We start from the raw sequence: 13,928 nt of genomic DNA, 5'->3' as shown, positions 1-13,928 counted from the left end.
TTGGGCATCATTGCACGAACTACTATGTTCCCAGGACTCACTAAGTAAGGAATGGTGACATCTCCCATGCCCCCAACGATGGTCTTGAAAACAACTTCAAAGCCAGAATCCACTGGAGAGACCGTCCCTGAAAGCTAGGGGCTCCCCAAGATAGGCAAATGCTGCACGGGCCTCATGCAAGTGTCCCCAGCCACCAAGCCCAAGCACGGGGCCTCCCCCCGAAGTAACTGCTACCTTCCAGGGGTCATCGTGGGCATTTTCCAGCACCAACCACATGCTGGGCCCCGTTCCAGAAATTCACAAGCAGGTACTTGTTTAAATCCTCACAATAAATGCCCACTCAAGACGTATGGCCTGGCTTTATGTGCAGGTGACAGATGAGGCCCAGGGAAATGAAAGGATTTACCCAAAGCCATACAGCGCCAGTCCCGGGTGACATCTGAACCCTGCCAGGGCCTGTGCTCCTGATAATTACGGTCCCTTGGGAGCACTGAATGCAGGCTTATTGGATGAATGAATGAACGAACGAACAAACGAATGAATGAATGAAACAAACAGCCTAAAGAAAAAGAAAGTGACCTAAGAAGACACAGAGAAGAGACACAGGGAAGGAAAGAAACAGAACCAAGCCTGGGGCTTTAACACTGACCCTGCCCAAAGGGAAGTTGGAAGAGTCTGCACGGACCCAAACCCTCCCCAAACCGTCCCACTGGGGAGAGCGCCACCAGGGCACGCCCTTGGAAGTGACCGCAGTGACAGGAGGGCGGGGTCAGCAGGCCGGGGACGCTCTGGGGTCGATCCCAGGGGCGAACTCCTCACCCCGCATCTGTGGGGTCAACGATGAATGTCGTGCACGTCTTCTTCTTGAAGATCTTGGGGATCCAGCTCTGGGGACAGGAACAAGGGGTGGGAGGGCTCCAGCTCAGTCCTATGGATACGAGTCCCCCATCCCACACCGTTCCCCGGACCCAGGAGTCCGGGACCCCAGCGCCTTCCTCTCCCAGCCTCAGGACTCCCCTGGCCCCCCACTCCTATCTGTCCCCAAGGACCCAGGAGTCCAGAGCCCCCCAACCTCCGGGATCCCGCACCCCAACCCCTTCCTTCGTCTAAACCAAGAATCTGGGTCTTCAGCACCCTCCTCGCTGGGAACCCGGAGGCCAAGCCCGGGAGTCCGGCCGCCGTACCTGCTCCTTCTCTGGACCCACCATGCTGCCGCAGCCGCCGCAACCTACCCGGCTCCCCACATTCCCTCCACCAACCCCGATTCCAGACCCGCCCAGGACAAACCGGATCCGCCACTTCCCAGCCGGGGCGGGGCCAGGCCTGGGGGGTGGGGCGGGGAGTCCTGCGGATGCGAAAACGAGAGGCGGGGCAAAGGGGCAGTCGCAGGGGCCAGTCGAAGACCCAGAGGGGGCCAGAGAGCTAGAAGGAGGGGGCCAGAGAGCCAGAGAAGAAGGGACAAGAGACTGAGAGAGGGAAAAGGAACCAGAGAGAAGAGGACAGGACCCAGAAAAGGGATGTCAGAGGCAGGAGAGAGAGAAACGGAAATTGGGGCGGGGAGGGGGGAAACAGAGACCCAAGATGGAATGCCAAAGGTAGGGAAGGGGGTACATTAATCCATGGTGGGGGTGGGGGTGGCACAAAAACTTAGGTAGGGGGCAGAGAATCAGAAAGGAGGTGAACAGAGATGGGGGGGTACACTGTCTCAGAGAAAAACAAAGAGTTTGGTGGAGAGTAGACACTCCGAGTGACAGGAAGATAGTAGAATCCTGTGGCTGGGGAACAGTGGGTGGCAGAAATGAGAGAGGGAGTCCCATAAAGAGGGCTGGGGACCCAGAGGGCCAGGGCAATAGTGACAGGGTGAGGAGTGGGAGATAGTGACCCACAGACAGGCAGGGCCACGTGTCTCCTGCCAGCTCTGACAGGGACAGCTGCGGCCTAGCTGGGTAACCTGAGCCCCCCACCCCCCTCGCTGTATTTATAGCGCTGGCCTGGCCTGGTCTCCTGCCCTTGGCTCCAGGGACAGCAGGTCACAGGTGTGTGTGCTGGAGAGAGGTCCTTCCACCCCTGTCCAGGGCCTCCATACTGTCATCCACACTCTCGGCAAAGGCTCCCTCTCTGGCCAGAAACTCCCCAGAATCCAATCCCCAATCCTTCTGTGGCAGAGGTCTCTCCTCTCGGATGGGTCCCTCCAGCCCCCACAGTTGTCTTAGGCTCCCCCCAACTTGGCCCACTAAAAGTCTACCCATTATCTTTGCTGCTACCAAACATGAACTTGTTGGCAGCCAAGTCAAGCCCTTGGTCCCCAGTCGTGGCCAGGCTAAGACCCCTTCACCTGCCCCTTCCCCAGCTCTGGGAGGAGGAAGACCAGGAGGGGAGGGGCAGGCGGGGACTGACCCAGAATAACTCAGGGCAGAAAGTAAATTTAGCCACAGAGAGGGGAGGAGAGAGACCCTATTGGCTGGGAGGTGGGGAGGGAGGGCCTGAGAGGGGGGTGAGGGGGCTCCTGAGACAGCCTCGGAGGGGGGTCCAGCAGTGAGGGCCAGAAGGAAGGCAGACAGGCAGAGGCAACGGGACATAGCAAAGGAAAGACACAGGCAGAAAGAACCAGAAGGACCCAAAAAGGGGCAAGGAACGCAACATTCGTCCACAGAACCACAGAGGCAGCTGGAGCCAGCCCTAGGAGAAGCTCTGCTGCCTGTCTGTCCCCATGGGCCACCGGGGGCCATGGCTGCACACTTCTCTCCTCTGGGTGGCCGTGGCCAGTCTGCTCCTCCCCCCCGCCATGACCCAGCAGCTGAGAGGGGCTGGGCCGGGCCCCAGCAACTGGAACAACAATGCAGGAGTCGTGGGGCCCTCAGAGGACATGTCTGGTGACTTTGGCCACTCCATGCACAGCCACAGAGGCCACAAAGATGAGAATGAGGACGTCTCCAGGGAGTACAGTCACGGAGACCACAGGTACCAGGTCCACGAGGTCAGAGAAGAGAACATCCCGGATGAGGAGGTCTTCGCCGAACATGCTCGGCAGGCTGATGGGCACAAAGGCCACAGGAGCGAAGATGTGGATGATTTAGATGAGCCCGGGCCCCACAGAAGCCACGGCCACCAAGACGAGGATGAGGATGAAATTGAGTCCAGCAAGGATCACCATCATACCATCAAGCACGTTCATAGAGGCCACGGAGAAGAGGATGATGAAGATGAGGAGGAAGGGGTGGTCTCCACTGAGTATGGACACCAGGCCCATGGGCACGGAGGCCACGGAAGGGAAGAGGATGAAGATGCTTCTGATGAACATCCCCATCACATCCCCAGCCACAGACACCGAGGCCACGAGGATGATGATGATGTCTCCACCGAGTATGGACACCAGGCCCACAGGCACCAAGGCCACGAGAAGGAAGAGGATGAAGACCTCTCAGATGAACATCCCCATCATGTCCCCAGCCACGGGCACCGAGGCCATGGAGAAGAAGGTGATGATGATGATGAGGTCATCTCCACCGAGTACGGACACCAGGCCCACAGGCACCGAGGCCACGGGAAGGAAGAGGATGAAGACCTCTCAGATGAACACGATGATCATAGCCCCAGTCACGAACACCAAGGCCACAGAGAAGATGAGGAAGAGGACATGTCCACTGAGGATGGACACCAGGCCCACAGGCACCGAGGCCATGGGAGGGAAGAAGACGAAGACATCTCAGATGAACACCATCACCATATCCCCAACCACGGACACCAAGGCCATGGAGACAAAGATGGGGATGAGGATGAGTCTACCGAACACTGGCACCAGATTCCCAGACATACTCACCTTGGAGACGAGGAGGAAGAGGAAGAGGAGGTCACAGTCATGTTCAGCCACCACGTTGCAAGCTCCCAACACCCGGGCCCCGAGAGCACGGAGGAGGACGACTTTCCAGATGAATATAAGTCAGTAGCCCCTGCCCACGGAGTCCCCAAGGACGAAGATGAGGACATCTCTGACAAGCTTGGTCAACAGGCTCCCAGCCACAAGCAACAAGGCCACCAAGATGAAGGGCCTGGCCACAGAGGGTCTGCGGAAGATGAGATTAGCCACCAGCCCCTGGAACACATGGGGGTCAAGGATAGAAGCCATTTGAGGGAGAGAGATTCTGAGGAGGGAGAGAAGGAGGAAGACCGGAGCTCCCACGAGGAAGACGATGAAAGCTCAGAACGGGGAGAAGAAGGCACCCGCCATGGCAGCCTAGATCAGCAGGATGAAGAAGATGAGGAGGAAGGTCATGGCCTCAGCCTGAGCCAGGAGGAGGAGGAGGAAGAGAAGGAGGAAGAGAAGAGGGAAGGGAGGGCTGAGGTTCAGACCCCACTGAGCCAAGACCACCGGGAGGGGGAAGAGGAGGAAGATGGGCTGGAGGAAGAGGAGCTCCCCTTCACCATCATCCCTAACCCGATGGCCAGGAGGGAGGTGGCCGGGGGTGGCTCCAGTGAGGAGCGGAGTGGCGAGGAGGCAGGTAAGTGGTCTGGCCAGGTGAGGGCAGGGAGGAGCGGAGTCAGCGTGCTTCACTGCTGCTCTCCTGTCCCCACAGATGTGCAGGGGGCACAGGAGTACAGCAACTACCAGCCTGGGTCCCTGTGCGGCTACTGCTCCTTCTGCAATGTGAGTGCCCAGCCCAGGTCCCTCTTCCAGGCTGTCCCTGGAATTTGTCCCGGGGCTCTAAGGTGCCTGGGGGCAGTGCCAGGTGAAGAAGGATGCTTCTGGGGCCATGCAGCAGGCAGACTGGAGGCTGGGAAGCTGAGAAGGAGGCCGGGGCAAGGGTCTGGGAGGAAGTGGGGCTTGAGCTGTACCTGCCAACTCAGGGATGGAGGGGAGGATCTGTGGCGGAGTCGAGGGTGGGTGGAATGGGACTGGGGCCTGGCAGGCTGTGGGGAGAACAGGGAGAAGGCATGAAGAAAACACCCACAGGTCCAGCCCACAGCGACAGGGAGACCTCGCAAGAGGGGAACAGGGGGGAAGCTGCTGAGCTCAGTGTGGGAGGTAATGAGTGTGGAGAGCTGGGGAAATGTCCAGGGGGCAGGGTGAAGGGCTGGCGGGTGGCTCTTAAATGGTATCCCCAAACCTGAATTCTCCCGTCCTCAGAGATGCACTGAATGTGAGAACTGTCACTGCGACGAGGAGAACATGGGGGAGCACTGCGACCAGTGCCAGGTGACACTTTCCCGGGACCCAGGTTCCACCAGGCCCCAGGACGGCCGGGGGCCCCCTGGACACCCACAGTCCCAAATCCTCGCCGCTGCCTTCAGACTGACCCAACCCTCTATCCCCATCCCTGGTGCTACCTTGACTCGATCCCACCTCTAACTTTAACCTCCGACTAGGGCCCTGTCCGGCACCTGCCCCCAACCCGGCTCCACCCAGACCATGTCTTACACTTGTGTCTCTCCCCATCCCCGCCCCCAGCACTGCCAGTTCTGCTACCTCTGCCCGCTGGTCTGCGAAACGGTCTGCACGCCGGGTAAGCCAGGCAAACTCCGTGGAAGCAGAGCCCAGTCCAACAGGCGGGCCGGGGAGGCTGCAGGGCGTGGCTAAGCGCGGAGGCGTGGCCAAGGCTGCGAGTCCGCGGGCGGGGCGGGGCGCGCGCGGAGAGGCGGGGCCTGGGCCGAGGGAGGGGTAGGGTTAAATACTGAGGCCTACTTAGGCTAGAGGTGGCAGGCAGGTTGAGGGATGGGCCTGCTAAAGCAGGTAGAACTGGAAAAAAAGGGGCTTCAGGAGAATGGGAACACCAGGAGCAAGGAGAGAGGCACAGGACCTTGAAAGGCGTCCCAACAGAAGGAATTCAATTTAGGGAAGGAATTAGGACAAGGGGGAGCGGGGGTGGGGGTGCAGAGCTAGTCTGGATTCCAGGTTCCTCTAATTTCGCCTTTGGTGTACCGCTCAAGCCTCTTATCATTTCTCCCACAGGAAGCTACGTCGACTATTTCTCCTCCTCCCTGTACCAGTAAGTGTGTGGAGGGGGGCAGTCTGAGGGCCCTGTTTAGAGAGGCGCAGTCCCGCTGAGTGATTGGACGACCCTGGGACTCCATTGCCCTGTCGGTAAAAATGGGCAGGTTAACATCCCCATCGACGCGCCTGGGGCGAGCTTTGGGCACTTGGGCTAACCTCGAGTCCTCCTCTCCAGAGCCCTGGCGGACATGCTGGAAACTCCAGAACCCTGACCATCCGGCCGCGGCGCAGACGCACCGGCCTGGTCCTCCGACCCCTTCCCATGAGCCGTATTTATTGAATTGCAGTATGAATAAACATGCTCCCCGAAACCTCGTCGTCAGGCGTGGGGTCCGGATTCTCGGGGCACCAGTGAAGGCGCGGGTGGGGACTTGGAACTTAAACTCATGGGTGGGAGGGAGGGGCGGTCCGGCCTCCCGGTTTCCTGAGGAGGTCGGTTTTCCTAAGGTCCTGACAAATAAATCAGGCAACACGGGAGCTTTTTGAAACAGTTCTCTTTACCCGTGATCACTGAGTGACGCCTGGGGCAGGGAGGCCGACCAAGAGTCTCGGGCGAGGGCTCCCCCACCGTCCTCCCTCCCCCCACGCCACGTCGCCCAGTGGCATCGTGGAAAGAGGATTCTCCCATGCAAACCCCGGAGCCGGAGGGGAACCGGGAGCGCAGTTCTGCACCCCCTACCCCCGGGGCACGGACACGGCCACAGCACGGGGGGCGGAGAGGCCCCGGGGACACGAGACACTGGGGAGGAAGAAGGGACTCCACCCGCAGCTGACCCCAGGCACCGGCGACCTGACGCGGCGGGGCGGGGATGAGTGGCACATGGGGCGAGGCTTGTAGCAGCGAGTCCCCCCTCCCCTCCTTTCGGACGAAGAAGGAAGACTTGGGCCCCGCGACTGGGGAGGAGAAAAGGGAGCGGGCAGCCTCTCCTAGCATGCGGCCTGGGAGGGAAGCCCCGCTCCCTTCCCGCGGGGAAAGGGCACCCATCTCCCATCGGAAACTGATCAATAAATTACAAAGTAGAGAAAAGGGAGGCGGAAGTTTGGGGCGGGATTTCTTCCTGCCCTCTTCGTTCCCCCTCTCAGTCCAGTTCGTGTGGTTTGGTCCAGGCCCAGTCCTTTTGTGAGGCGGGGACTCGCACTCCCCGCTCGTCTGTACAGATGGTCCAGTCCGCGGCGCGAGCTCCCCCGCCCGCTCTCCCCGGCGAGACCATACTCTGGGCAGGAGGGGGAACAGCCCAGCCTCTGGAAGATTCTTCCATCCGAGTGAGGTCACCTGCATTGACGCCGGGGGCAGTACGTGGAGCCGTGAAGATCCATAGTGCCGCCCCGACCCCCCAAGATCGCCCAGGACAGTCCTCACCTGGAGGCCTACACTAGCAGGAGTAGGTCCGGACCGAAACGCCGTCTGCCCGGGAGCTCCCAGAAGTCTGGCCTAGAGGGGGAGCGAGCAGTGGTTTGGTCTGGTGCGCACGCGTATCTTGCTCTCTCTCAATCACACACACACACACACACACACACACACACACGGTAGGGTTTCTCTGATCCTCAACCCCAACACACACACACACACACACACACACACACACACACGGTAGGGTTTCTCTCACACACACACACACGGGTTTCTCTGATCCTCAACCCCAAGCGTCCTCCACACACACACACACACACACACACGGTAGGGTTTCTCTCACACACACACACACACACACACACACGGGTTTCTCTGATCCTCAACCCCAAGCGTCCTCTCTTGGATTTCCCTTCCCGCGATGACGAACACCCAGCTCCACGCCGGTTTCCCTCCCTTTCCCGCAGCTGCGGATTCATCTAAGGTGCCCCAGGTGACTGTGGGCGGATTCATTTCCCACTTCGGAGAGGGGTGGGGGTTAATCCACTCCACACCCGAAGGAGGGAATTGGCAGACTGAGCAATCCATTCGTCATGTGTCGGGGCTAAAAGGACTAGGCCATTTCACAGAACCTGGAGGGAGGCTTCTGGAACGTTGGTCCTTTTCCCACCCCGAGCAAGGGGAAGGGAGGAGGGGCCGTCGCCCTGGGGAGCCGCCCACCTTCGGGCTGCAGCTTGCGGAGAGGGAGCCCCGGAGATCCCAGGGCCCCCGCTGCGGCCGAACGAAAGTTAGGGGGCAACATCTCAGCTGAGTCGGGGGTTACGCCTCGGAGGTCCTTCTCTCGAAACATCTTCCTCCAGGACGGGGAGCGGCTGAAGGACTTGGCGCTGTCCTAGGTATAAAGGCCGAGCGGCGAAGAGCAACCCGCAGGAGTTCAGCCCCTTCTTTTGACTCCGCCCCCCTCGGGTTGCACCTCTCCCTTAGCCCAGCCGCTCCCCTGGCCCCGCCTCCAGCCGCCTCCGGCCGGTGCGGTCTAACCCCATCCTTCAGCTCAGGCCCCGCAGGTATCACTAGCAGCTGAGCCTCCACGGGGTCTAAGCCTCGGGACTGCAGCTGCGCCCACCTCGTCCAGCCTCCTGTCGGTGCCCAAGGAGATGAGGTTGCTGAACTCCTTCTCCAGGAGCTGCCGGGCCTGGGGACGAAAGATGGAAGAAGGGTGGCAGCGTGCAGTCTGCGAGGTGGGGGGTGCCCCGTGTGCCCCGGGCCGAGCGGCCACTCACCTGCGCATTCTGTGTGGGGATCTGCAGGAGCAAGGCCAGGTCGGAGTAGTCGAAGGTCTCGTCCAGGGCGAGCAGCGCCCCATGCACCCCACTCTCCGTGAGGTTTGTGGCGAATTCCTTCAGTCCCAGCCCGGACACCCAACCCATGACCCGCTCGTTGGACCACACCATCACGTCTGGGACAGAAGCGACTCTCAGTGTCCGGCTGGTCCGATTTAAGCCCCAGGTCTCCTCCATTTCCGTTTTCCGGAACCCGCCCCCTACTCTGGCCCCGCCCCCCTCCCTTAATCACACCTCCTCCCCACCTGCTCCAAACTCCTCCACCGGGTGTGGGGAGGGGGGGGAGGAGACTCCTATGCTTCTACTCACCCCGGATCTGGGTCTGACTCTCTTCCCGCCTCCGCTCCAAGTCCTTCCGGTCATAATTGAGCCGTTTCAGGCACATGATCCCATAATGCAGACTCACCCTGGGCAGTAGGGAAAGCGGGGTCACAGAGGAGCCTTCACAACTCCAGCGGCTGCTGCTGCTTCCCTCCCCACTGGCTGTGGTCTTCTGGGAAAGGTTGGGGAGTTGTTCTACTGGGTCAGTTTTTGGGATCGCTGACCCTCCCAGGACTTGGGGTATTTCCAACAGGAAGTTCCTACTGGATATCCTGGACAGGATGTGGGGTCAACGAGCCAAGCTGAGGACGTGAACTTTTCCTAGCAGGCCGCCTTATTGGCGGAAGGGACACAGAACTCGGGATTTCCTGAGAATCCGGGTGAAAGGGCCACAGATAGTTCCCGTCACCAGTCCCACCGGCCAACGACTCTCTAGGAGCAAGGCCTCCCCTCGGACTGTCCCCCTTGGCCAGGCAGCCCCCACCTGTGGAAGCTGTCCACCATCTTGAGCTGGCCCCGGAGCTCCTTCTTGTTAAGATGATCTAACATGCGGGCGTCCACCAGCGACTCCATGAAGTAGCTGCGGTACTGGGGCAGCCCCAGGCTGGGCAGCCAGTCGTTCCCCACCCACTCGTGGTTCATGTCACCATATGCCAGGATCTGGGGCCATGGGCAGGTGGGGGGAGGGGTCAGGCCCTCTGACCCCTTCCCATGTCCGTAGGAGAGTGCGCTCCAACCCCCTGACCCAAGGTCGTTCTTTCTCCACCCCACCTTAGGACATCGGTCAACCTCTGCTCAGGACGATGGACCCATCCAGTGGTCTCCTACACCTTCCTAATAACAGAGCAGACCCTTGTCTCCTGGGAGTGTGGGCCCGGGACCCACAGGATCACCATCACCTGTGCACCTGCCGGCACTGCAGCATCTCAGACCCTCCCCCTGCTGGGAAGCAGAAGCTGCTCTCCCACCAGAGCCTCAGGCTACTGGTGCGGTCAGTGGGGAGAAGCACTAGTCCCAGCTCCGAACAATGCATCAGCCCAACCTCGCTCTCCCCAGTAGGAACAACCGATTCTTTCAATGTAGCTGTCCCCACAAGACACGATAATGGATCCATCCATCACTCTAGCACTGTTCAAAAATACCAGTCTTATGCTATAGCTGCCCCAGGACAGTATTCTGGATCAGCCCAAAGTCCTTCACTCCGCGCAAGGAAGCAATCAACACCTTCCCCCACAACCCCCGCGCTTCCCCCACCCCACTGGAAAGGAAGACCCAGGTCCAACCTAGCTGGCTACCTCAGGGGAGTTCACGCCTCTCCCTTCTTGAGAACAAAGTGTAGCTCTTCCTTCCCCGACAACTTCTCAGCCTGACCTGCGGCCCCTCCCCAAGATGCTTCCCCCCTTTGCCTCAGGACACTGGAACAGCCCCAGTCCCCCTTGATCAGAAAGAAAAGGTCTCCCCCTAGTTACAGCACTGGATCAGCCCCTGGAGCCCCCGCAACCCACGATAATGGAATGGCCCGAGCCCCACGCTAATGATGGACTAGTCCAGGCTTCTCCACCGACCCCCACCAAGCCACAGTGAGACAGTCCAGAGCCCGGCTCCACGCAGCAGCCCCCCCGCGGTGATGATGGAACGCTCCGGAGAGGGGGCGGGGCTTCGGGAAAGAGGGGCGCGCATGCAGCGTGCACAGCCTGTTCATGCGTCCAAGTCCCACCCCGCGCCCCCTACCTGCTCCCAGCTGATCTCCTTGGTCTCCTGACCCGTTAGTAGGAAGAGGGGAGAGAAGGGATGGGTTAAGGGGCCGGCGGAGGGCGGGAGGAACAAACAGACGGACGAACAGACGGAGATTCGCCCCCCCCCCCCCCGCACTCCTCCCCAGGAGAGTCAATGCCACCCCCAAGGCCACCGGCAGGGGTCACTCACAGGCTTAGTCGTGGCCGTCAGGGACTCCATCTCCTCGTGTGTCATCCACACGTTTCCTGTGGACTGAGGGGCGAGGGGTGTTATGGGGATTGAGAGAAGGCTTCTGGGTAGGGGAGAGATGTTCCTAGAGGACCAGACCAGGTCCACTTACATACATTCTGCTTTCTGCCTCAGAAAGGCCCGTCACTGCTGTGGGCCAGGCAGTGAAAGAGAAACCGAATGGTCATTTATTGAACACCTGCTGTGTACCAGGCAAAAGTACTTGGGCTTTGAGGTCTGGCAAGTTCAAGTTTGAATTGAGGGCCTGCCCAGGTATATGGCTGTGTGGCCCTGGGCTCATCACCTCTCTGACCTCTTGCAGGTGTGTGTAAAGTGACTTTCAGAACGAGGGGGCAGATACAGCAGTGGGGTGGGACAAAAGTTTGGAGTGTAGTAAAGGGGCTGTGTATTCACATTTACTGAGCACCTGCCCCCAACAGCCCCATAAGTTCAGATGTCACACATGGATTCAGACGCCTCTGTAGCTCCTAATGGGAGCCAGGCACAGTTGTAGGGTCTGGGACACAGGCGGGGAAATTTGAAAATGGACTTAAGAGTTGAAACTGACAATAATGGTCATGTTCTTAGGTATAAAGACGCGGTGGCTGCAGGGGAGAACATTCTTACTGCTCGAAGATGACCCGATGAAGTAATTTTTGCGGGCTAACCAGTAATGGTGTCCACAAATTACACTGGAGAGTCTCAGATACACACACGCACGCAGGGGCGCACGCGCAAACAGCAACTCGGGCAAGTAGTTAACAATTGCCGGATTGGGCATGGCACGCAGATGTTTGGGGACGGAACAAAAGGATAAACTATTAGAAGGCCATAAACACCAGGGAGTAAAATTAGGTGTTAATGTACTGGGGTGATGGGGCAAGTGACTAGTTTAATCGTTGAGTTTGGGAGGCTTCCTGAAGGCGGTGACATTTGAGCTGAGACCTCGAGGATGAGAAGGTGGGGGTGGGGGGCGCTCATCAACGAGTTTGTAAGGAACCATATGAATTCGGATTTCTCCCCCGGATGGGGATGGGGTCCTGTCTATGTAAGACAGACCGAGGTAGAGGGGAGGCTGGGAGACCTGAGAAGGGGCTCCCCCGCCCCCGCAAAAATAATCCAATCCAGTTGAGACACCAGGGATTTAGAGTCTGAGAGACAGGGCCGAAGTGCGCGAGCCCTGGATTGGCTGGTCTGAGGGCAAGAGGCGGGGCCCCAAGGCGGCAAGGGGTGGGATTGGCCCGCGGACGCTCACCGTGCGGGAGGAGGCGGGCGCTGAGGGCGAGGTGAGGGAAACCATCTCCTGGATGGCCAGGCGCAGTTTGAGCCGGTGCAGCGGGTTGCTGATGCCGATCTCCCGCTGGATCTCCGTGTCGGACAGGTTGGCCATGATGGCCCCGCTCTTGACGTTGGCCCGGCAGGCAGCCACATACCATGCAGGCATGCCTACCCACAGCTGGACAGAAGGAGGACGGGAGGCGGGGAGAGGGAAGGAAGAGACACACAGGGAGAGACAGAGACAATATTAGGGGAGACACCAGAGAGACAGGAGAGATACAGAAAGCAAAGGAGAGAGGGAGATGGGAGAGGCGGGAAAGTGGTCAGTGAGCAGCGATGGAGATGGGGCAAGGCAAACAAGAAGAGAGGGAGTCAAAGGGGACACGGGGAAAGTGGGGGGTGAGGCAGGGGAGTCGGAGGGTAACGTCAGAGTCGCCAGAGTCACAATCACCGTCACCGGATGGGGTTGGGGAAAGAAGGGAAAGAATGATGGGGAGGGAAGGGAGCAAAGACATTGGGAGAGACACGTGGAAAGACCCAGAGACGTGGGAAGAAATGCGGGGAAGGACAGTAACACAGATGGGGAGAGAGGCCCAGAGAATCCCAGACAGTGAGAGAGAGATGTGGGGAGACACAAACAGAGAAAGCCAACAGGACAGCAGGACCGAGTGGGGCACGGACAAAGGCGCAGGGGGAGGGGGACAAGGAGGAGGAAGGCGTTCAGATCAACAGGAAGGCTGAAGTCTCTCAGGGCCTCATCCCCCTGCACCCACCCTCCCTGGGCCAGGAGGAGGATGCTGGGTGGCCCGTGGTGACTCTGAGTGGCAGGGCTGTCACAGGAGTTGGGGATCAAGAGTCGGGGTATTTCGGGTCCCAGTACCTCCAGCCAGGAGACCACGGTGGGCCCATCCCAAGCAGCAAAGGGCAGGCCCTGGCGGCAGGCCTCTTCCAGAAGTTCGTGCCTGGGGACAGAGGCCTAGTAGGGTAGGAGCTCTCAGGGACAGAGACACCTCCCCCCCCACCAGCTTTCCTGGATGGGGCCCTTCCCCACAAACCCCTTTCAAGCACAGTTCTATTTCTCAATGGGACGCTTCATGAATTTGCCTGGCATCCTGGTCCAGAGGCCATGCTAATCTCTGGATCGTTCCACTGTTAGTACAGCAGCTGCCAAACTGAGCCCGCAAAGCACTTTTTATGAAAGGTAGAAAACGTAGAAGGTTTACGGGGCAAAGAAAAAAAAAAAGGGACTCTCTGTAAGTGGCCTCCCCTAACCCCCAACCCACCCTACACACACACACTCACTTCCTCTTGTTCCGTCGGTCCTTGTCTCCTGGGCCCGTCAGCTTGGCTAACCCCAGAGGGTCTGTGGCCAGTGTCTCATCTGAGGGTGTTCCTGCTGAAAGCAGGGAGAGACTGGAGTTTGGAGAGTCTCAAATAGGAAAGAGACTCTCTGAGGTCAGGGGTGCTGAGAAGGAGGCCAGCGAAGCAGAGGCCCCAGGGGAGTGATAATGCCAAATAAGAAGTGATTCCACCTCCCGGGTGGGAACTGGAGACATGCCCAGCATAGGGCTGGGTTCACTGGGCTAGCCTCGGTAAGGGGGCAGAGGGATGCTGGTAACAGTTTCACCACTCTCTGCACGGGAGGGAGGGAGGGAGGGAATATTCCCCGATTTGTGGTGTTCAC

At 59.4% G+C, this 13,928-nt stretch overlaps 3 protein-coding genes and 1 pseudogene across 10 annotated transcripts in view; 1 reads left to right on the top strand and 3 right to left on the bottom strand.

The window, feature by feature from the left end:
• The window catches only part of TRPM4 (transient receptor potential cation channel subfamily M member 4), a 38,439-nt gene extending 36,983 nt beyond the window's left edge, over window positions 1–1,456 (bottom strand). The window contains exons 1-2 of one of the 2 annotated variants that reach the window (XR_004281489.1): window positions 1,185–1,456; window positions 820–887 (exon numbers count right to left, since the gene is read on the bottom strand). Coding sequence is in view for 1 of the 2 variants with exons in the window: in XM_032326022.1 (XP_032181913.1) it covers window positions 820–887; window positions 1,185–1,208 (92 nt within the window). In the remaining variant the exon portion in view is untranslated. The remainder of the gene's footprint in view (window positions 1–819; window positions 888–1,184) is intronic. The other variant, XM_032326022.1, reaches the window with a different exon arrangement.
• A 163-nt stretch (window positions 1,457–1,619) lies between these two features.
• On the top strand, window positions 1,620–6,324 carry HRC (histidine rich calcium binding protein). The gene is made up of 6 exons (XM_032326033.1): window positions 1,620–4,499; window positions 4,575–4,645; window positions 5,126–5,194; window positions 5,447–5,501; window positions 5,948–5,984; window positions 6,165–6,324. The coding sequence occupies exons 1-6, from the start codon at window positions 2,711–2,713 to the stop codon at window positions 6,199–6,201; spliced, it is 2,058 nt and encodes a 685-aa protein (XP_032181924.1). The 5' UTR covers window positions 1,620–2,710; the 3' UTR covers window positions 6,202–6,324.
• PPFIA3 (PTPRF interacting protein alpha 3) overlaps window positions 4,496–13,928 on the bottom strand; it is a 25,256-nt gene continuing 15,823 nt past the window's right edge. For 3 of the 7 annotated variants that reach the window (XM_032326016.1, XM_032326015.1, XM_032326018.1), the window contains exons 19-30: window positions 13,547–13,640; window positions 13,125–13,206; window positions 12,222–12,422; window positions 10,928–10,990; window positions 10,733–10,759; window positions 9,486–9,661; window positions 8,990–9,087; window positions 8,621–8,796; window positions 8,464–8,532; window positions 8,061–8,232; window positions 7,350–7,421; window positions 6,467–7,262 (exon numbers count right to left, since the gene is read on the bottom strand). In XM_032326016.1, the coding sequence (XP_032181907.1) occupies window positions 7,363–7,421; window positions 8,061–8,232; window positions 8,464–8,532; window positions 8,621–8,796; window positions 8,990–9,087; window positions 9,486–9,661; window positions 10,733–10,759; window positions 10,928–10,990; window positions 12,222–12,422; window positions 13,125–13,206; window positions 13,547–13,640 (1,217 nt within the window). In that variant the 3' untranslated portion in view covers window positions 6,467–7,262; window positions 7,350–7,362. Of the gene's footprint in view, window positions 5,641–6,466; window positions 7,263–7,349; window positions 7,422–8,060; window positions 8,233–8,463; window positions 8,533–8,620; window positions 8,797–8,989; window positions 9,088–9,485; window positions 9,662–10,732; window positions 10,760–10,927; window positions 10,991–12,221; window positions 12,423–13,124; window positions 13,207–13,546; window positions 13,641–13,928 lie in introns of those variants that run through there. The other 4 variants (XM_032326014.1, XM_032326017.1, XM_032326020.1 and 1 more) reach the window with 4 other exon arrangements.
• On the bottom strand, window positions 13,321–13,419 carry LOC116580364 (annotated as a pseudogene).

This window comes from Mustela erminea, chromosome 19 (genome assembly GCF_009829155.1).
Source record: "Mustela erminea isolate mMusErm1 chromosome 19, mMusErm1.Pri, whole genome shotgun sequence".
Classification (NCBI taxonomy): domain Eukaryota; kingdom Metazoa; phylum Chordata; class Mammalia; order Carnivora; family Mustelidae; genus Mustela; species Mustela erminea.
Note: the sequence above shows the minus strand (reverse complement) of the source record. Positions and strands in the feature narration are given on the sequence as shown.